Raw genomic sequence first — 19,799 nt, forward strand, 5'->3', positions numbered from 1 at the left:
AGAGATAGTTTCTTCACTGGGAGTTCCCTATACCAATGAAATCACAGAGGGAGACCAAAAAAAAAAAGTAAACATTTTAAAAAGAGGTCAAATCTGACACAAACCCTTAGTTTTGCACAAGACACAACCAAATGAGTTAACAGCAGATAAGCCAAGAAAATGCTTTAACGAGCTCCTTTTTAAAGGGAAGGAGCTGAGGATACAGATCAAGGGGGCATCAAAGAGAGACCCAGAGAAGGATCCTCGAGTCACTGATGTGATAAAGAACTGAGAACATTTATAGGCTTGCAGACAGAGACCAGACTGATTTACACAGAAAATGGTCATACTGAATTAACTGACCAATGGGGTGAAGACAAGGGCAAAAACAATCCCCTTGGACTTCTAGAAGACTCTGGATACAGCAGCACGGTACTCCCCAGCGTGTTATTGGTCACATTTGTCAAGGCACTGAAAGATGTCAGGAGGCTGAGGGCATGATGGAAATTCAGAAGTTCCTCCTAACAATGCTGACAATGACTACATACGCATGGGTGTGGGCATTCACACACACACACACACACACACACACACACACACACACACAGAGGATATATACCTACAAAGTACTTGCTTTAAAAAGAAATGTTTTGCTGACACCTTTTGTCTTTACATCACAGTGCAGGTTCCCCACCCGTGGCTAGAATCTGGAAGACCTGAGTTCAAATCCAGCCTCAGACACTTGCTCTGTTTGCCTCAGTTTCCTCATATTACAATATATAATATATAAAAATATAATACACACATATATGTGCGTGTGTGTGTGTGTGTGTGTGTGTGTGTCCTTACCTCACAGGGTTATTGTGAGACTCGAATGAGATAGTATTTAGAAAGTGCTTGGCACAGGTCCTGACACCCAGCAGGCTCTTTATCAATGCTAACTCTTAGGATAACCCCACCCCCAGATGGAACTCTCCCTTCTGACAAAGAAAAGCAGTCACACAAAAATGCCCAACATGGCAACCATATCTGATAGTAATCCTGGTCATCCTGCATCTCTCTGTCTCAAGGGAGGAGTGATGTATCATTCATTATCTGTTCCTTGGAACCTTAATTGATTTTTCTTTAAAAACCATTTTAGTGATCTCTTTTGGTCTTACAGCCTATATCCTCTCTCCTCCCCTTCCCTTCCCAGAGGTATCTCCTGCTTAAAGAATGAAAGAGAGAAAAGCCAGTTGGCCAAAGTGATCCATGACCACCTAGGGAACGTTCCAGGCCCAGAGAGGGGATGTGGGGACTTCCTCTTCTTCCTTGGGTCCTTCCCATTCACACTGTTGTGGTCAGAAAATACACTGTCCCCCTGGCTCTGGCTATTTCACTTTGTATCAGCTCCCCTGAGTCTTCATGGGTGTCTCTGTTTGCTTCATTTCTGATTGCTTGTAGAAAGAAATGAATTTAAAAATCTTCTCTGCTCATAAAGACTCTTCCTCCAGTACCTACAAACCTTTGTGACTTCACCAGTGGAGGTGGGGGGAGGTGCTCCTTACTATCCACACACACCCCAACCTCCCGACTGCATCCCTAACCACCACAATTTCAAAAATTTAATCAACTCAGAGACAAATCTTCCAGTGAGGGGTCTCCCTGACCTCAGGCCCACAGTCAAGGCCCTTCCAAACTGACAGGCCCCACCACCAAGCCGGCCTCCAGGCCTCTCTCCATGCCCTGAGGCAGCAGGGGAATATTTGTATAAAGGATATGATGACAATGTGTTTGTCTCAAGACAAACTCTGTGTGTTGGTAAGCAAAATGGGCTCCTTAGCACTCAGTTCAACCAAGTACCCTTGAAGAGTTTGGCTTTTGTTTGCTTTGAGTAATTCAGTGTATTTCATTGAGCCTTTCCAGGTGCTAAGCCCCAGGCCCAAACCCCTATTAGGTGTAAAACTTTAGTTGAGTGTGGATTGGCAACTAAAGTGGGGCTAACTCCAGGGAGGGCCTAGTTTACATGTCTGGGACAGCAGAGGCTTTTAGACCACTGGGTTTAAGTAGCCTCTTTGTGAGGATTCTAGGTCAGATGGGTGAGTCCCATGTGTGACTCACCCCTGACACTGAAAAAGATATAAAACCAGGGGTTAGCCTCCTCTTCCTTGGAGCTCTTCCCCACAGCCGTGGTGGCAAGCATGACTCTGGGCCAGCCCCTGTTCTGAGCTCCCGGGCTGAACCTAGATGATGGTAACTATGAATCTGTATTTGGTCTGTCAGTTGATGTTTGTAATTTGTTTGTAATTTGCTCTGAAGTTCAGTGTGCTGGTCTCTTCCCTTGAACTAAGTGAATGATATTTGTATGCTGAATTAAAGTAAGCTTGTCAACCCCTTAACCTTGCTTTCCTTAGTTAAGCAGATCAAAAGAACCTGTGCTTTTGCAGTGTGCTGGCAGCTTTCTGGGTGCTGGCTGTTCGTGGATCTTACACCCCCACAGCAGCTGCTAGCCAGATTGTTGAAACACTCTGCAAAATAGAACAGCTGCTTAGTTTTTGTTCCTCAAGACTGATGTGGTACTCTCTGAAGCCCTCCTTTTCCCCATGAGACGTCTCTTCCAACTCCCAATGACTGAAATCCCGACAATATAGGATTTTGTTATTACTACTGCCACCGGTAGCAGCACAAACAAATGTTTATACAGCGTGTAGGATAAAGTGTTGGTGCTCAGTCACGCCCAACTCCTCGTGACCCTGTGGACCACAGCACACTGATACTGTCCATGGGGAGTTCTTGGCAAAGAGACTGGAATGGTTTGTCATTTCCTCCTCCAGCGGATTAAGGCAAACGGGGCAAAGTGACTTGCCCAGGGTTACACAGCTAGTGAGTGGTTGAGGTCACATTTGAACTCAGGAAGATGAGTCGGCCTGATTCCGGGCCTGGCGCTCTATGCACTATAGTGCCACCTAGCTGCCCCCAGTATATTTATACGTAGTAGTGTGGATAAAATACATACAGTGCTTCCAGGTTTGCCAAACAGCCTACTCTGATGCTCACACAACTCTGTGAGACAGAGAAAGAACAAGCAGGGTTATCCATCCCCATTGTACCAATGAGAAAAGATAAGTCACACTTCTCTATGTGGGAGAACTGGAACTCAAATCCAGGTCTCCTGACTCCAAGTCACTATCTCTGATTTAAGTGATAAAATACACCTAACAGGTTTTTGAGTTTTCAAGTTTGTTTTTTTCAAGAGTTTATTCATAAATGCTTACAAAAATATTCTTTAGCTCGGACATCAGTGGAATAACAAAGCAAAAGAAATCTGCTTAAAACCGAAGTGTGATACTATTTTGTTTTAAGTTCTAGCATGTTCCAAACATGCGATTACTTTGGGCCAGTGAATGTTAGGAGCACCGGGGACATGAACAGTCACTTTTGCCGTAGCAGACTTTGCTGGGTGATGACTTCGACAGCTTCCCATTAAACGCTTATTGCCAGAATTCTTAACACATCTGTCCTATAAGAGTTGGTTGGGTGATGTGAGAAGTCTTTGGAGTGATCTTTGCTACCTCAGCAGGACCATGAACCTGGAGAGAAGCTTTCAAATGTCCAAAGCAGTATGCTGGAAAAAAGGATGGCTTGTTTCTCAAGTCTTGCCTTCATTTTGATCAGGCTTGACAAGGCTGAAAATAACCCTTTTCTCGATGCCTTGCTGCACATAGTTACAGCCGTGCTGTTTCTCCACTAGGGCAGACAAGTCATTTCATCTTCTATGTACCGCTGGCCTAAAGCCCAATGCTCTCTCTTTTGAGTATAAATCATAAATGTGGAATTGGGGAAATGCCTCAATTCCAAACTCCATAGCCTAAATAGTAATAGCACAATTGTCCTATTCAAAGCACCTAATTATACCATGAAAATGCAGTAACATTGCCAGGAGGGACACCTTACAAATTCATCTAACCCACCCCTTGTTTTCAGGTAAATACTCCACTCAGTCCCAGAAGCATTTGCTTCGTTACTTTCACACCCACGGCAAATTCTGAGAACTTCATTTTCTCTCTCCAATTTTCCTTCAACAGTTCCTCCTCCTCTCAATCCCACTTGTTCCCCTACCCCAACTACCAAAACGACAAGGCTGAAACCATTTGTGACAAGCAGAGAATACAGACAGCTAAATGAACCACACTCTCTAGCTAGCCCCGCCATGTTTAAGGAAGGCCAAGCCTTCATTTTTTTTTTGGAAGTTCAAAGGCCAGGATTAATGAGCAAGGTGGGACCAGTAGCCAAGATTTAACTGTTCTGATAGCCTGAGCTACAGATCCAGCCAGCTAGGTAGGTGAGTTCACTCTACATGGCTGGCAAGATTCTCAGCACCTAGGTCAGAGTTTTTCATATAGTAGGGACTCAAGTAAGCATCTACTATGTCCTAGGCAATATGCTAGGCACTGGTAGTATAAAGATGGAAAAACCACAGGGGCCTTGCTCTTGAAGAGTGTATAATCTAATACTGAGCTCATTTTTGCCGTCCAATTGGAAGGGCAACCCCACCCACAGCTCCTCCCCACCAGTAGCAGTTGGTCCACACTATGAACTGGTACTCCAGCACCCTCTCCTCCCACAGAGGAACTCAGCACTTCAATAATGCTTTTCTTTTCAGAGTGGAAGCCTGGCCTATGAGTTCTGTGAGGAGAAAGGGACCCAGATCAGTGGCCTCTGCATCATGTGTCAGTCTGTGTAGATGCATGCCCTATGTAACTCTCCAGACTTCCCACACTTCCTTCATTCTAGCCATGGGTTTGGGCAGAGAGCAGATAAAAGGGAGTGGGAGTTAGAAGTGACAGGGGCTGGGTAGTCTCAAAACCCCAGCCTGACAACCCTGGGAATATTGTGTTCAGTTCTGAATGTGCCATTCTAGGCCATGGCTTGACAACCTGGAGCACAGTCAGAGGAGGCCGCAGGCCATGACACAGAGATACCCAAAGAAAGACAGCTAATATCACTCCCCACTCCCCACCTCTCACCCCCACCGATGCTTCCCTAGGCTAAACAGCCTCAGCTTTTCTTAATGCTGCAGAAGAAGTAACAGACCCGGGGATGTTTAGTCTTTAAGTGCTAAAGCAGCATCATTCTGCTCGACTCCAAGGGCAGAACAAGGGACACTAGGTAAAACAGGCAGAGACCGCTTTTAGCTCCAGAGGAGGCATGCCAAGATTATTAGAGCCTTCTACAAGGGGCCTGGGCCACCTCAGGAGGCCGGGGTTCCTCAGGGCTGGGGGATCTCCCAGGCAGGGGCCAGCTGCCCACTTATTAGAGATCTTGTAGAGAGGCATCTGGCTCCTTAGAGGTCAGCCTAGAACATGTATAAAACTCTTTCTCCCTCCAAGATTCTGGGTGAAAACTGCCAGAAATAGCCCCTATCTCACCAGGCTGTCGTAGGGATCAAATGAGACACAACACACACACACAGTAAAGCGCTTTACAAACCAGAGAGCGTGACATAAATGCTGGGTTATTGTTCTTATTGTTACGTTTGCTGAGGAGGTATTGAGGGATATGTCCCATTCTGCTGAGATGCCAATCCAAACTCTAATGGAAAACCCAAACTGGTCAAGTTCACCAGTATGTCTGGTCTTAAGTAATCTAGGTAATGTCAGGTCCCCACCCCATGTCTAGTCATGAATTCTTGAATTTCACATCTGTAACAAATTCTCTGGCTCCAAGCCTATGGTTCCTGTCTAGTCTGGTGACTAAAAATTGCTGGGCTGGTTTGTTTCTCTGGAATAGCGGTTCTCAGTGTGAAGTCCAGAAACCCCAGTGGATCCCCAAGACCTTCCAGGGTATCCATGAGGTCAAATCTATTTTCATAATAATGCTCAGCCATTTTGATTTCTAATATGGTGAAAATCAATAGCTCTAAGCCATAGAAGCTAAGGCTCTCTGTAAGGCAAGGTGGGGAGGGAAAGGAAGAGAGACGCTCCTCGGTAATGTTTTAAAAATATAGAGGTCCTGAGACCAGAAAGTGTGAGAACTGCTTGTTGTCTGGTGTGCTCCCAGGGGCACATGCTCATCCCCCCGGGGATCAGACTGCTCTGAGCTGGGGAGGTGGCCACAAAAGACCCATGACAGCTAGATGGATGGAGGTGGAGAAGAATACCTGGCTTACTGCAGAGAAGGGCCAGAGGGCCGCTTCCAAGTCTCCATGCTCAGAAAATAACCACGTTAAAAGATTTTAAGATCAGATTCACACAGTGAATTTACATGCCTCTGCACTTGTTTCACGGACATTTAGCTTCTTAGCTCCATCGCTAGCCCCTCGAAGGCAGGGATGGCCTGTTCTACTTCCCATGTACTCAGAAGATGACAAGCACAGGGTGGATTTTAAAAATTTCTCCTCTTTTTCTTTGTTGAGATCCCTACTTGTCCCCCATATAGAATTACTCTGTATTTTAAATATTAAAACAAGTATATATAGTCTTGGGAAACATTTTCACAATGAATCCTTTGCAGTACTTTGGCCAGGATTTTAAAACCGTTTTAAAACCTAATATTATGTATAAAATAGTTTTTGCCTAAAATAGGGAATTAAATATTTTATTCAGAAGTTATCTGAATTCACTGGGACACAATTATATTAATAAACACTCTGTGGGAATTCCAAAGACTGAGGCTAAAAAAGACTCCAGTTTTTACTTCTCCTGAGATCTGTTATATTAGACAGAATATTAATATGCTTCTTACGTATCCATAAAAAGAAAAATGGGAGTGAAATTCAGTTTTATTTTCATAAAATGGATATAATTAATAAAGGACCATAAAAGACAAAAGGGACCTGAATTATTATGAGACAGCTTCACACTTAGAAAGCCCAGAATTGAGTATTACCTTTAGACATGACTTTGCCCAGGAAATAGTCATTTTGCACCATATTCAACCTATGGCATCTTTTTGTTGAATCTGTTCTAAGAGCTTTATCTTGCCTATAATAGATGTCTCTCTCAGAAAAAAAGCAAATAAATACATGAAGGGAGGGTTTGTAGCAAAAAGTAAACAGCTGGAGGATTTGTAGTTAAACATGGAAAATGAACCAATGTGGTCTACTGATCCTTTGTTGCTCGAGAGATTGCCATTTGGCTTTTTTGATGGAGAACTAGAAAGGGCATAATTATCTTTGTAGTCACAGACTTACTATACTGGCAAAGTAAGAAGTCCTTGAAAAAGACCTTAGGGAGGAGGGCAAACAAATGGATGTGAACCAAAAAAAGAAAATTATAAGCTTTGCTTCCATATACATCCATGAAAGAAGGCCAATGAGGTATGACACAGTTTGGAATTTCAGATTATGCTTTCAATGCAATAAATTAACTGGTTTGGAGAGGATAACGGGAGATTAGAAAAGGCAAAATCCAGAGTCTAACAAAATCATGTTATATTGCTCACAAAGGAAGAAAAGGTTCCCATGCAAATGAGTAGGCAGGAAAAGAGGAAAGTCAAACCAGAACAGAATCACAGAATCACTGGTTTGGAAGGAAACTTCAGAGGTCATCTGGAAGCAGCCTGAATCCCCTCCATAATATCTCTCCTAAGTGGTCATGCAGGCTCTGCTTTTTAAAGCATTTTAGTGATGGAGAACTCACTACAATGCATTATTTGAGGCAGTTCTGCCCTTTGTGTTTGCCAGTTAGGAAAAGCGTGGGAGCACAGGCCCAAAGTGGTGGGCTCTATAGCTGTAATAGTTAATTATTTTCATATAAAAATTTTTGTTCCAGTCCAAGATGATGGTTTTAAATGTAGCAAGCAGAGTCACAAATGCACCTTGATGACAAGAGGGTGTACTGGATGAGAATGCACCTACACAAATCTCCTTCCCCTACCCCATTGGGAAAGTCATTCAGAGTGCATGCCCTATTGAGGGTGAAGCATAAGTAACTGGGTGACAGTCAAACCATCCCTCTGTCCTTGATACAGTCTCACCGCTTTGTAGGCTGTTGGCCACATGGGAACCTGAAGAAGTTCAGGCATTATTTGGATAACTTGGGATAACCCATTGACTCCAGGAGAGTCTTCACACATGAAACAGACCATACAATAGTGATGCTGCCCTCAACACTCCACCAGGAAATGATGCCGTCCTCAACACCCCATCAGGAGGTGATGCTGTCCTCAACACCCCACCAGGAGGATCTATGCTTTGAGTTGCTTTTCCAGTAGCAAACATATATTTGCCCCATTCCATTTATCCATAACCCTAACCATAAATTCGTTTTGTTTCTAACCCTAACTGAAAGGGGCGGAGGTGCATGAAGTATGTAGCTAGGGAACATGGCAGGCAAACTACTGAACACAAGGACTGAATGCTGGGATTTGGCTGAACTCTGGGCTGGCTCTTAGGCCTCCAGATGTAAGCCTCAGAAAGGGTCCTAGAATCAAAGGAGCAGTGAGATGAGGGTTGGACATGAGGGGCCTGAACCGTTAAGGGCGAAGTGCCAACCAGGACCCAGAAGATCCAGGACACAGCTGCCGAGGAAACAGGAGGCCTCACTGCCTCAGAATTAACCACCATTTGTAGAACCAGAACCTGAGAGCTACCACCCCTGCAATCTGAGACAGCAGTGCCCCATGGCCTCTGTCACCATCAAGGTCAACCATAGCAACCCACCTCTGCCTGGAAGAAGAAAGGCAGCACCACCAGTGTGGCTCAGACCCTCCCTTGGATCCTGGCAGAGGGGGGTAGGGTAATAAACTGTGGGCTTATCATCAACCCTCCTGGGCCCAGGAAAGGCATCCTTTCTAGGCTTGGGATGGAAATGGACATGCCATTGAAAGCAGCCTCCCCAGAGGCATCCTGTCCACCAGTGGCAGCCCACCTTGGTAGGTAACTTTCTTGACCATCCTTACTACAGCATTCTAGTCCCCTACTCTGAGTCAATGAATATCCCTTCGACTGGTACTTTCCCTATCATACGGCCAGCAAGCTTCCACTCTCCTCCCTTACACATCTGACTCAGAATGGCCCTTTTCCTGCTACCCTTCCCCACAACTCTGGTGCCTATCCACCCCCCACCAAATACTGCCCCATCCCCATGCTCTGCACATCCTAGAAAACTCAACAAATTCTCCTTCCTACCAGGTGTTAGTCACCTGGTGTTTATCCAGTCACAGACTGTATGTATCAGTAAAAATACAATGTTCTAGACAGCAGTCAATGTTTTGTTCTGTGTTTGGATCCCCAGGGTCTAACACGGTTTTTCCCAAGATTAGCTGGGGAGACTTCCTCTAATTAATGCATCCACTCCGCAATGTCCATACAGATTTGTTTGGGCCACTGAGATAGTAAATGACCCTCCTGGGAACACACAGCCAGTCTTTGTCAGAGACAGGACCTAAATGTGGGTCTTTCTGACTCCGAGGTGGGCTCTCTGGCCACTAAAACCAGATGGCTCTGAGAGGGTCTTCTTGGTTCAGTATGGATCCCCTATCACTACCTTCCTCCTTCCTCATCCCCCAAAACTTTGAAATCACATTGGAACTCATAGAGAAAATCATCCTGCTCCCCTGAGGGTCTTTTAAAGCTCTAGGATCTAGACAACTTAGACAGAAAGAGCTCACTTTTACATCTTGAGCCTGAGCTTCAAGTCAACCTACCATGGTGATCCCAAGGCTGGAGCTGGGTGCGTTCACTGGCATGATGGGGCTGCCTTAGTACTGAGCAATGTGGAGCTATCCCAAGCTGTTGGGAAATGTATGTGTGTGCATGCCTGTGTATATGTATGTAATGACTACATTTCATGGGATACAACTGAATATTTCTGCATCAAAAAGCCTCCAAAAGGGCACAGTGAAGTGTACCAAGTACAACACGAAAAGTGTTTCAGGGCCTGAAATATGATGTCACCTTTGTGTCACCTTTCTGCTCCCTCCCTCCAGCCCCCATAAGTAGAAGTGAAGAAGATGCTTCTGCTCCCAAGCCAGAAGAGAAGCCCAGCATCATGAGTATTGGTTTTTTGAAGGATTTGTATTTAAAAATTTCAAGAAAAGCCATATAGTTTCAATAGTCCCTTATGTATGATGAGAGAGCTTTGGAGTTTTGTTTTTTATATTGCAAACTCAATTTATATTAATGAAAGAAAGGAATTTCAAGTTTTGCAGAAACACGAGGATGAGCATTTGACTTTGCAACATCTCTGGGGCGGCTGGTGAACGCTTGACTTTGCAACATCTCTGGGGTGGGTGGTGCTAAGAGTCACATCTAAGGCTTTTCTGATAGAACAAAGATCATGCACCAACCGATAGAGTGAAGTCAGGGCAAGAGAGCCAGCTGAGTGATTAGAAGAGAGTGTCCACTGGACCACTGGGCCAAGGCCCTTAGATGCTGTCCCTGCATCATGCATTTGTTTGGTGGTTGGAGACAGTCAATGGAGCAGACACTTTGGAAAAGACAGGACTGAAGGAGATTAAGATTCTGAGCATTTAATTTAAATGATGCCAGAAAATGGATGAAAGAACACATGTCACATATGATTTAATTTAAATGATTTCTTGCATGTCTCCTGTGCACTCAGCACCATGCTAGGCACTGGAAGGGACACTAACTAAGAACACGTCATGATCTTACAGTCAGGAGTTTACAGTTGAGTTGGGAGACAAAAGGAAAATACATAAAATCATTCAACTGAGGGACTCTCACCACAAAGAGCTTAGGGCTTCTGATGCGAACTGGAAGAGGGAAACTACTTCGTAAAATTTGAAGGTAGATTTAAAAAGTAAGCAAAAAGACAAATAGATGTGCCTAAAGTGGCCATGCAGCCAGTCTGGTTCTCTGTGCTCTGTACCCGTAAGTGCCTCCAAGGATTGGCAGAGGCATGAAGGGCTGGGAGCCTTGAAGACAGACCTGTCTCAACTCCACCCTTCTCACTCCTTCATTAATTCAACGCTTGGTAAAGTTGGCATAGGAGCCAGGAATGATTAATATCCTCTAGGTCAGGGGTGGGGATGCGCACTTAAGGATAGAGAAGGCCACATATGGCCCTGAGGCTGCAGGTTCCCCATCCCTGCTCTAGGTCATATTTTTTATATCTGAGTTTTTTTTCAAGTCTGGAATTTCCCCCTTTGCCGATATGTTGACATCTGACCCTCTCTGCCCCACCAATTGGGCTGCCTCTGCCATGGATCTCCTCTGTGTGGACCTGGTCCTGCTCAGCTGTTAATCACATGTTTGTTTTCTTTGGTATCACTTCTACTTCCTCACATGGCACAAAGGGACTGTGACTTTACAATCCAAATGTGGTGACATTATTCATGTTAATAGGGAAAAAATGTGTTCAGATTTTTTTAATTTTCTCATCTCTTTCTTCTACTCTCATCCTTAAAGGCTCTTGGGCTGACCTTTTTTCATTAGATCCTTTTAAAAACTTTTTTTAAATTGCTTTTCTCTGTTATAGGAGCCAAGAGGGCTCAGAACCTTCCCCCACACAAGCCCATTTTTCCACATGAGTTTACGCCATTGTTGATCTGAGCTCTCTCATCAATCTGCTCAGTAACGTCAAGGCTTTGCTGGCCAAGGCCGCTTCCAGGCTCTTTCCTCTGTTGTGGTGACTGATTTACACTGGGTAATCTTAGGAAATAATCATATGTGACATATGTTCTTTCATCCATTTTCTGGCATCAAGTTCTTTAAATGGGCCAGTTTGGAGCTGCTTTAATTGCTTACCAAACGTTCTCATTTTGATTCTTTCTTCTAGCTTCAATTCGACAGGCATTTAATAAACGCCTACTATGTGCAAGGCACTGTGCTAGATACTCAGGTGTGAAACTGATGTTTATCTTTGTTCTACCAAGTCAGTACTATACATATGTATATATATACATATATACACACACACACATATATATTTATATCTTTCATGAACAGTTCTCACATTGATGACCAGCCACCCCAATAATATCCTGTCCTATAAACCCATCCATTTCCCTTTCTAGAATGTTGTTTTGTGCTCCCCACGTCCAGCGACTCCTCACCTTCTTCTTGAGGAGAATATTCGTGACGCAGACATGGGAGGTGTGTGGGGCCTATCTGGGTTCTCATTTGTGAGTCATCATTCCAACATCCCCCATGCCAACTTTTTTCCCTTTAAGTCACCACATATTAAAATATAGATATTTGTAGCAGTTCTTTTTGTGGCAGTAAGAAGCTGGCCACTAAAGAGATGCCCATCAGCTGAGGAACAGTTGAATAAGTCATGGCATGTGAACTTGGTGGACGCCATCATGGTGTAAGAAATGAGGAAATCGACAGACAGTAGAAAGGTTCTGAGTCCCTGTGTGGATGCTAGGATTTTTGTCTCTGACATCAGTTTCCTCATCTGTAAATAAAATGACCCTGACGTCCCTTATAGTTTATATCCTCGTTGACTCTTGCCCTTTCTTAATCATTAGCCTTAGAATTCCCTTGAACTTCAACCAAGAATTCAGACTTCTTCTCTTTGGACTAATCCCAGGACAAGGCGGGGCTAGTCACCTGTTTCACTGAGAGCATCTGTCTGTAGGGCATAGGGCGGAGGGCGATGAGGGCCGGGGGAGGCGCTCCAGCCAGAGTCGCTATTTATCAGCTGTGTCATCTCCGGCGAGTCACTTCACCTTCCTCTGCCTCGGTTTCCTCAGCCATAAAGTGGGGACAATACTACCTATACCCTACAGCCGCATATCAGATAACAGAAAGTACTTTGAAAGTAAGGGCTTGTATAAATGTGAACAATTACTCTCGCTATGACTTTATCGCCTGAGAAGGAACTCTGAAATGGTTAGTTTTAAGAGGCATAAATCAGCATCCTCAGATCACAGACTGAGAGCTGGCAGAGACCTCAGTAGCCACTGACTCACTTTGCAGATTAGGAAACTGAGGCAAGAGTGGCGGCGTGACTTGCCAGAACAACCCAATGAGCAAGTGTCTGAGGTGGGCCTGGACCCTAGGTCTTCCTGACTGCCAGGCCGGCACCCTCTGCCCTCCCATGCTGCCCCTCTCACAGTCTCAAAAGCCTCGCTTCTTTTCTGCCATGATATCCCAGGCCCTTTATTCCCAGCCCTGGTGAGAACCAGACATAAGTGCGCACAGCATGCGAGAGCATTCTTTTTGGACTACTTATACAAAACAACCAAACACCATGTTCTTAAAGGAAGTTAAACGAGAATGTTCGAGGTTTCAGCTCTTACCTGTAGCACAGCAGCAAATAAGAAGACAGCAATGAAGATTGCAGTCAGGGAAGTGTGACCACTTTTCATTAAGTGGATGGTATACAGGAAAATTAAATGTCCAGGAATCACTAAAAGTAGAAGAACTTGAGCAGATTTGTTATTGACTCCTGCAATAGAAAACACGAAGGCGTTTAAAAAGCTAAATCAAATTTTGGTTAATAATGACCAAAGGTAATGACATTTTCTACTTCAGTATCATTTGAGCAGCACAGTCACTTGAATGTCTTCCTCAGCATCACATTCCATTTTTAAAAATCATTTTCAACTGCTATTCACAGCCCCCTTGCTACTATCAAATTGTCCCCATAAAGCCATCAGATCTGAAGCCTGGCTGGCTCACGAAGAGCCGCTGGTTGGATTGATCCACAAGCCTCTTGTGAGGACAGGAGGAGAGAAGGGAGGAAAGGGGAACCCTTTTCTCCTTGGGGAGTTACCACCAGAGTCCTGCCCAATGCTGCAGCTTTCATTCTCACACATCTCTATATTTCTGTGATCTTCTAGCATCGGAGAAGCCCAGCATGTGTGCTCTGTGTGATCAGAGTCCTCTGGCCCATCAAAGAACACGATGCTTTCTGACCCCGAGCCTTCCAGGCCCTTGTTTCTGTATGGCCAATCTCAGCAGGTCACAGTAGGGAATATCTGTTTAGATCTCAACTCTGTGTTTACCACCAACTCCATTGATCTGTGTATGTGTCTCATCCCTCCTTCTGGAAAAGCTGCATATTCCTCCTTCTTGATATCTGCCCTGCAGTACAGCTAACCCTTAGCTGGACAAGGTGAATGATGAGGCCAGCTTTCTCTCCAGTTTGCTTGTCACTCACTGCTCCTCTATCTGGGTTCTCTCACTCTGAGCCATGCACATTGTCTCCCAGAATGGGGGCAACACAGGATGGGTGGGGTCACAGGTTGCACATGGCTCATGGCCCCTCTCCCTTTCCATCCTGACAATGGACCCATAAATAGTAGATCTGGGTTTGTAACAAGAATGACAGCAATAAATATTTATTTATTGGCAAGATATAAAGTTTATATCTATGCTTGCCATTCCCTCCAAACAATGCCTTGGCACTTGGCCACAGGAGTTCAGTTGGTGCCACTTGCCTGAAAACCCCCCAATCTTACACAAAATTCAAAAACAGGATCACCCCAAAGCACATACCTGGACCAAAGAAGGTTCGGCATGGGTAGTAGCAGCCTTTGGCTTCATCTGGCACCTCGCCTGGTTTGCCATGTAAATGGAGGTAGGTAGAAATTCTACTAGCTTGTATAGCCACTAAATTACCACCGATACCTTAGACACAAGAAAAGACAGACACAGATACATGTGGTTATGAACGCCTCAACCACAGACAAAGCTTCAAACCTCTGTGAAACCCACCCGAAGGAGGCTGCAAAAAGCAATGGGCGTAGGGTCAGAAGCCTCAGGTTGGGAGTCCTGTGTGACTTTATGTGTGTGTGTGGGGTGGGGGGGGGGGTAATTCTGTCTACCTAAGTCTCACTTTCTTCACAAATAGGTATTGAATTTATCTGTAAAGCTGGGTTGACAACACTGCTTGATTCCACAGAATATATAGGAAATAAAGGAGAGCAACTGATCTGTAACCATCAGACATCCAATTGAATCAAGTTTCTTGTCAATTTTAAAACAAATATGACATTCTTCTCATCTGCCCTGCCTGTTGCTGAATGCTGTGGACCACTGGACCTTTCCCTCTGCCCTGACACAGGATGCTTCAGGGAGAGTTTATCCTCTTGCCTCTGGAAATCCTGCCCCGGGGCCTGTGCTTGTCAGCAAGTGCCTCCAACAGCATCACATGTCCAGAAATCCCTGGCCATGCTTTGAGCTTCATCCTGGACCATTTTCTTGCTATCCACACTGCTGCTGTGTGCATCCTTTCCCATGCTCCACCATCCCCATCTTTTCAGCTCTGGAACTGTAATCAGTACTGTTACTGCAAAGGGCATGTTAACCAACTCCTCTCGGGCTCCACTAACCATCCCTGGCATTTCTTGAGCCAAACCCCTTTCTCCTTCACTCCCCCATATGTACTGTCTCCACCACTCAGAATGAAAGCTACTTAAGGGGGGCAAGAATCATCTCGATCTTGTATTTAAATTTCCAGAGCTTAGAATACTGCTTGGCAATGCAGTAAGTGAATCATAAATGCTTCTTCATTCATTCATCAATCCATCCACCCATCTATTTGTGACTCCAAGGCCACTACACCATGCTGCCTCTCAGACAGATGCTTTTAAGGATCACCCTAAAAGTACAGATTCTCATTCTCAAATTTCAAGCCCAAGAAATAATCAGGAAATCTACTGTGAAATCAATTTGCAAATTCTGAAAGACTAATCTTCTAAAACACAACAGTAAAAATAATTCTCTAGCTTTAAGATGTTTCTCCAAACTCTTTATAGTATCATTTGAATCCTTTTAAGAAGACAGGACAAAATACATAAATAATTTTCTTTTCTTTAAAGGTGAGTATAGCATTTAATAGGGCAACAAGGGGGGGCAGTGGATAGACTGTCAGGCCCAGAGTCAGGAAGACTTATTTTAATGAGTTCATCTAGCCTCAGGCACTTAGGAGCTGTATGGCCCTGGGCAAGTCACTTTACCCTGTTTGCCTCAGTTTCCACATCGGTAAAATGAGCTGGAGAAGGACATGGCAAACCTCTCCAGTGTCTCTCCCAAGAAAACCCCAAATGGGGTCAAGGAGAGTCAGACATGGCTGGAATGACCAAACAATAACAACAAAGCATATAACAGATCTTCTTTGAAGGAACTTAGAAGCTTCAGAAATATATACAGAAGGGGAGAAAGAACAACTAAAAGAAGGAAACTTTGGTTTATTTCTAAAATTACTATTACAAAACTAGCAGTAAGAAAGCTTCCAAACCCCCACCACCTTGATCTGAGAAACATGTTCCAAGTGAAACAAGAGAACAAGCAGAGAAGCCCAGCATGCTCAGGGCATCGTCCTTCCCCTCTCCTCAGCGCTTGGGAAGATTTAATTAGATGCAAGCTTTTTCCACATTTTGAAAAGAAACAGAGTTTTAGAACTAAAAGAGATCCCAGATACCATCAACTCTCCCATAGCCCCATTTTCTAGATGATGAAAACTGAAGCCTGTGGAACTTACAAGGTGAGGGAAGGAGGGAATTAGGAAAGCAAGGGGTTGATTGTGGGAAGTGAATGAACCACACAGACTCCATGTTGTGACTCAATTCTGGAGCTAGCTCAGTTCCTCTTCTATTCAATTATGGGTCTAGTCCAATTTCTGTCTTGTAAGAAAACTATTCAAATGCAAGGATTGGGAGAAAATCTTATTGTGCTGTTTGAATCTAGCCCTGCATGGCCAGGAAACTGGACCAGCTCTATCTGCTCTTTAGAGACCCTTAACTAAGGACCTACATAGGTGATGCTGACCAGAGACCCAGTCAGACCCAAAGATTGATGCAAGGAGTTTTCCCACAGTTGTACATCTCAAGCAGCCCCATATGTCTTATCTGAAAACTGGCCCCCTACTGATCAATCAGTTATCTCCATTCCTTTGACTGTTGATAGACACTTGGGGGGAGCAGGCCACCTCTTTTCCTGATCTTAGGGAATTACACCTGTTTGCTCTCCCCCTCCCAATTTTGAAACTCCCTAATCTTTCCTCCAGTCAGAAATCACATGACCTAATGTTGTATCCTGGTTTGTTAACTGTTTTATTTTAATCAACTGGTCTTATTTGATTAATTGTTTAGAATATATAAAAGTCTGCCTCCCCCCCCCCAACCCATATATGGGGTCCAGTGCCAAGGCTGTGGAAGGTGACAGGCCCTGATTTGTTGGGCAACTGGCATGTGCTGCTTAATAAATCCATAGGCCCAGAAGCTGGACACTTGGTTTCCTCAGTCATTTCATCTTTCACCCACCACAGTCACACTCAAAATCACACAGCTAGTTACTTATTGGCTGGGTTAGACCTAGAACCTGTCTCCTTCTAGTGAGAAGATAAAAAACATATTCTAAACAAGACAGGAACAAACAATCCAGGCATCTAAGATAACCTCCACTATTTAAGAACAGTCTGGAGATGTGACATACAGGAAGCCTGCAGACAGCTAACAAGTCCCTCTGCACCCAATACTACCCCCATCTTTTTTTTAAACACCACCACACTCCCCTCCCCCCAAAAATAAACAGAAAAGTAATCTAACAGGAGGCAACAGAGAATACTACTGAGAGAAAAAAAAATCTCTGAAGATCAGACCAGGCCAAGCTAGGAATGAAACCAGCTCAAACTCCTCTACCATCAATGGTAGAAAAAGGAAGGCAAGGATGCTGTAGTGCCCTGTTGCTTCATGGTACCCACTGATGGAAGAGACACTTTAACCAGTCATTTTCCAAAGAGAATGCTCCAGGCACAAACCAGAAGGCATGACCCAAAATGGGCTATCAGTCTACTTAAATTAGCCTAGTTCAGGACAAGAGATCTTGGGGAACAGCTCTAAAAAGCCCATTTGTCTATGTTTGCTGTTATGTTGTTAGCTATGAGGTGAGATTGGGAATTAGCACGAGTCTGTAATTTTGGGAGGACCTGGAAAAATCACCTCTGACTGCAGCTAGGAATACAACTGAGTCCTCCTGGGCACTCGGGGAAACGAGGGTCCCAATAAGGTTCAGTGTGACAGTGAATGAGGTGCACAGTGAGATGTGGGGCACAGATTGCAGTGGCCCTGCCACCAACATTCACAGGCAGAAAGAGAGCCTGAGGCAGACCTGGAGCCCAGAACAACCATCCCAATGGCAACCCAAGGCACTTATGAAGAAGGTAGATGCTTTCGGGTCATGGCTGCCTCATCATGTTTTGTTGCTAACACTAGAAAGATCATGGGGCCTTCACGTGGCAGGGGGGAGAATATATATATAATTTAATATAAAAATATATACATATATATTTTTACTGAATTGAACTCCATTGAATGGTTCTTGAACTATCATCTGTACCTGACGGACAAGTAACCTGACTCTACAATGACTTTCTGGACCTAGATGCCAGTTATTAGCTTCTCACAGCCTCTTTCAAAAATGCCAGTTGGGCTACATGCAAGATTAGAGGCTCACATCCCCAAAGGTAAGTGGCAGGATGCCCAGGAGATCTGCTCAAATCCTGACTAATCTATCTATGTGGCCAAATGCCTAGCCAAGCACTGGCAAGGAATCAACTTTAATAGGACTAATTTGCTTAAATGTGGAAGTAAGAATCTTGGGGATTTCATCCCATGAAAACTGAAAAGTACAGAAACAGTAACAACATGAACCTCCCTTGAAATTTTCCATTTTTTCCCTTAAAACAGCGAAAGTCAATCTCTTTTTGTGCCAACACACCCAAAATAAAGCAGTTTAGAGCATTATGATACTTTCAAAACTGAAATGATAATTACTAGGTCTTAAACTAAATGTAGCTTCACAATTCTCTCATCATGTCTCATTTAGTAAACACAAAATTCATTAGCACTCACTTAAGATGATTAAAGAAGCATTTCCCCCACAAATATGAGAAAGTTACAAGGGAAAAGATGAACAAGCAACAGCAGGGAACATTTCAGCCCAATGAGGAAGGGCTTCTGAAAGCTGAATGGGATCCTGGAAGTGGCAGTGACTTCCCTGTCCCCAGAGGGGCACAAGCACACGCTGGACCACTTGTCTATTTCTACTGGGGGCTCAGCCATCTTCTCCAGGTCTCCTGGGCCACAGCCTCAGACATCTTCCTTGATTCTTCACTCTGCTTCACCCCCATGTTCGGCCAGTTGCCAAGATTTGTCAATTCAATGTCCATAACATCTTGCATCTATCTGTGTCTCTCCACTCACATGGCCACCATCCATCCTACTCCAGGCCCTCATTCCCTCTCATTCAGACTACTGCTACAGCCTCCTGGTTGATTTCCCTCAATCCTCACCCCTTTTTAACTTATAATTGTGCTAAAGCACAGAGTGACCAGGCCACTCCCTTATTTGAGAAGCCCCAGGATAAAACAGAACCTCTTCCATATCTTTGAAGTCATTCTCAGCCTGCCTCCAGCCTCCCTTTCCCAGTCCATCACCAATCCCATGGTCCAGCCACATGGACCTGTCTGCTAGTCTTCTCAACACTAACAAGAGTTAACATGTATATGATGCAAAATTCTTCACATGCATCATCTCCTTTTTCCAGATGAGGAAATGAAGACCTACCGAGAATCCCTGACCCTCCCATGGTTGCATCACTCCATCTTGCTCTTGCCCAGGCTTCCCTCTGTGCCTCCTCAATTCCCCAGCTCCCTTCCAGGCTCAGCCCAATGCCACTCACTCTGTGAGCCACTAAAATGCTGGCCTTGGGCTTAGGAAGAAACTTGCCCAGGACAATGACTGTGAGACCCTAGATGAGGTAGGCCCCTGTAATATCAATTAAGTTGGGTGTCTTTGATTGAGCCTTACTAGGTGCTAAACCCCAGGCCCCAAACCCCTATCTACTAGGTGCTAAGCTTATGTGGGTGTGAATTGGTAAATAAGGTGGGGCTCCAGGTGGGGCCAACAGTAAGAGCGTAAGT

General features: G+C 44.5%; 1 protein-coding gene across 5 annotated transcripts in view; it reads right to left on the bottom strand.

Annotated features, from left to right (window-relative positions):
- Positions 1-19,799, bottom strand: part of SLC41A2 (solute carrier family 41 member 2) — a 131,565-nt gene that overhangs the window by 12,175 nt on the left and 99,591 nt on the right. For all 5 annotated transcript variants that reach the window (XM_036758834.1, XM_036758833.1, XM_036758830.1 and 2 more), the window contains 2 exons: positions 14,372-14,503; positions 13,171-13,319 (listed from right to left, as the gene is read on the bottom strand). In XM_036758834.1, coding sequence (XP_036614729.1) covers positions 13,171-13,319; positions 14,372-14,503 — 281 coding nt within the window. The remainder of the gene's footprint in view (positions 1-13,170; positions 13,320-14,371; positions 14,504-19,799) is intronic.

The sequence above is a fragment of the Trichosurus vulpecula genome, chromosome 5 (genome assembly GCF_011100635.1).
Source record: "Trichosurus vulpecula isolate mTriVul1 chromosome 5, mTriVul1.pri, whole genome shotgun sequence".
NCBI lineage: Eukaryota > Metazoa > Chordata > Mammalia > Diprotodontia > Phalangeridae > Trichosurus > Trichosurus vulpecula.